The sequence below is a fragment of the Urtica dioica genome, chromosome 2 (assembly GCF_054948205.1).
Source record: "Urtica dioica subsp. dioica isolate 48M chromosome 2, U.dioica_male_clone48M_v1_H2, whole genome shotgun sequence".
NCBI classification, from domain to species: Eukaryota; Viridiplantae; Streptophyta; class Magnoliopsida; order Rosales; family Urticaceae; genus Urtica; species Urtica dioica.
In genome coordinates, this window is record NC_142757.1 from 39,784,174 (window position 1) to 39,786,995 (window position 2,822).

The 2,822-nt window shown below is 42.3% G+C and overlaps 1 protein-coding gene across 1 annotated transcript; it reads right to left on the reverse strand.

Moving 5' to 3' along the window:
- Nucleotides 1-586: 586 nt before the first annotated feature.
- On the reverse strand, nucleotides 587-1,402 carry LOC149404709 (uncharacterized). The gene is made up of 3 exons (XM_089607644.1): nucleotides 1,018-1,402; nucleotides 779-858; nucleotides 587-682 (listed from the first exon to the last, which is right to left on the reverse strand). The coding sequence occupies exons 1-3, from the start codon at nucleotides 1,400-1,402 to the stop codon at nucleotides 587-589; spliced, it is 561 nt and encodes a 186-aa protein (XP_089463770.1).
- Between the last annotated feature and the right edge of the window lie 1,420 nt (nucleotides 1,403-2,822).

Here is a 2,822-nt window from a genome sequence, read left to right on the forward strand (position 1 = left end):
TCTTCACGATCTAGAATTTGTACTTTCTTTTCTTCATACGTCAAGTCTTCCTATACTACGATAGGCTCTTGTATTAGCTCATGATTTGGATCGGGTAGGTACTTTTTGAGCATTGAGACGTGAAACACATTGTGCACCGATGCTAACTCGGGATTCAGAGCTAGACGGTAGGCTAATTTTCCTATTCTGCCTGTGATCTCCAAAGGACCAATGTACCTCGGGCTCAATTTTCCCTTCTTGCCGAATCTCATCATACCCTTGAGAGGTGCTACCTTCAAGAATACGAAGTCTCCTACTTGAAATTCCAGGGGTCGTCTTCTTTTGTCAACGTAGCTCTTCTGTCGGTTTCAGCAGTTCCCAATCGATCTCGTATCTTCTTGATGGCTTCAGTGGTGTCTCGAATAAAATCTGTCTTCTCGAGGCTATTTTCTCCGGATTCGAACAAGTGAATCGGAGATCGACACTTTCTACCATGAAGAGCTTCATATGGGGCAACGCCGATTGAAGCTTGGTAGATATTGTTGTATGAGAATTCAATAAGTGGTAGCCTCTTATTCCATCTCCCACAAAAATCCATGACACATGCTTATAGCATATCCTCTAAGGTCTGAATAGTCCTTTCGGATTGGCCATTCGTCTGGGGGTGAAAAGCAGTACTGAACTTCTGTTGCGATCCCATAGACTTTTGCACACACCTCCAGAATTTAGAAGTGAAACGACCGTCACGATCTGAGATGATGGACAAAGGAATGCCATGCAGTCTCACTACGTTATTAACGTATAGTTCAGCCAACTTCTCCACAGAGTACGTGACTTTTATCGGTACGAATCTGGCGGATTCGGTCAAACGATCCAACACTACCCATATAGCATCATAACCCTCAATTGTCTTAGGTAAACTAACCACAAAATCCATTTTGATTTGTTCCCACTTCCATTCAGGAACCTCGATTGGTTGTAATTCTCCAGCTGGTCGTTTATGTTCGGCCTTCACTTTTTCGCAGGTAAGACATTTACCGACGAACTTTGCAACGTCGCCCTTCATTCCGTTCAACCAGAAGTGTTCTCGGAGGCCTTGATACATATTCGTGGAACCTGGGTGAACTGAATATGGAGTCTCATGTGCTTCGGTCAAAATCTGTCTTCGTAACTCATTTTCGTTGGGTACACAGATCATTCTATCGAAAAAGAGTACATCATTCTCCGCAAGAGAAAATTTTGACTCCTGACTTCCCAGTGCATTGTCCTTCAGCCTTGATATTTCAGGATCACGTCCTTGCGCTTCTTTGATTCTCTCAAACAGATCTGATTGTAAGGTCATGTTGGCTAATTCCCGGGTGACAATTTCAACCTCCAAGTTGTTGATTTTGTCAACGAGTTGAGGAGATAATGCATGCATCATTGATAGCCTAGCCTCATGTTTCCTACTTAATGCATCAGCTACAACGTTCGCCTTTCCAGGATGGTAATGGATACCACAATCGTAATCCTTAACCAATTCTAACCACCTTCTTTGTCTCATGATCAACTATTTCTGAGTGAAAATGTACTTTAAGCTCTTATGATCGGTAAATATCTCACACCGAACACCATACAAGTAGTGTCTCCAAATCTTGAGGGAAAACACCACTGCGGCTAACTCCAATCATGAGTAGGATAATTCCTCTCGTGGTTTTTGAGTTGTCGTGACGCATGAGCCACTACTTTGCCATTTTACATTAACACAGCACCAAGACCTATCTTTGATGCATCGTTGTAGATAGACAAAGGTTCTCCACTCTTAGGGACTATAAGGATTGGAGCGGTGGTGAGTCTTCTCTTCAACTCATGAAAAATCTGTTCACACGTCTCGGTCCACTCATACTTCTTATCTTTCTTCGTGAGGACAATGAGTGGAGCAGCTAATGTAGAAAATCCTTCCACAAATCTTCTATAATAGCCTTCTAAACCGCGAAAACTCCTAATCTCTGTCACACTTCGAGGTGGCTTCCAGTCATTTACGGATTCTATCGTGGCAGGATCGACAGATATTCCGTCTTTAGAAACCACGTGTCAAAGAAAATGCACTTTATCCAACCAAAATTCACAGTTCAAGAATTTGGCATATTGCTAATGTTGTCTCAGCGTCTGGAGTGCGACTCGTAAGTGACCCTCATGGTCTTCGACACTCTTGGAGTAAATCAGTATGTCATCGATGAAGACAATCACAAACTTATCCTAGACGTCACTAAAGATCATATTCATCATGTCCATGAATGCTTCCGGAGCGTTAGTGAGTCCAAAAGGCATGACAGTGAACTCATAATGACCATAGCGGGTGCGAAAAGCTGTCTTCGGGATGTAATCCTCGTTGAACCTTGATCTCGGGTGAAGTGCTTATACTTGGCTTGGCCCGTGATTGATGGTAGCTGGATGTGAGTGATCAAACTTTTTTACAAGGTGGCTAATCAAATATGATGTATTGACATCTTGGCTATGCATTAATGATGAGTCACTTACTTATGAAAGGAGACTCTTTGCGGCCTTCCCTCGAAGGAGTAGAGTGTCATTTCGTTCATAACACCTTTTGATTTTTCCTGTCTTTTTCATCCTAAAAACTTTAACAAACTTAAATCCTAAACCAAAAGACTAATCATAAATTTGTTTCAACTAAAATTCAGCAAGATGTCTCTCAACCCTCTCTCAACCATCATTTCCTCAAACAAACTAGAAGGCAAAAACTACGTTAATTGGAAACGTAACCTTGACATCGTCCTTACCGTTGACAAGCAGAAGTGGGTACTCACCACCCCATGTCCTCCTCAGATGAATGATGATTCGAC

Bases quoted from the DNA above. Each gene is read 5' to 3' on its own strand.
- LOC149404709 (XM_089607644.1), bottom strand. From the start codon at position 1,402: ATGATGCATGCATTATCTCCTCAACTCGTTGACAAAATCAACAACTTG. The intron at 859-1,017 runs GTAAATGTCTTA...CTATATGGGTAG, and splicing joins CGACGTTGCAAAGTTCGTCG to TGTTGGATCGTTTGACCGAA. The intron at 683-778 runs GTTAATAACGTA...TGTGTGCAAAAG, and splicing joins AGAAGTTGGCTGAACTATAC to TCTATGGGATCGCAACAGAA.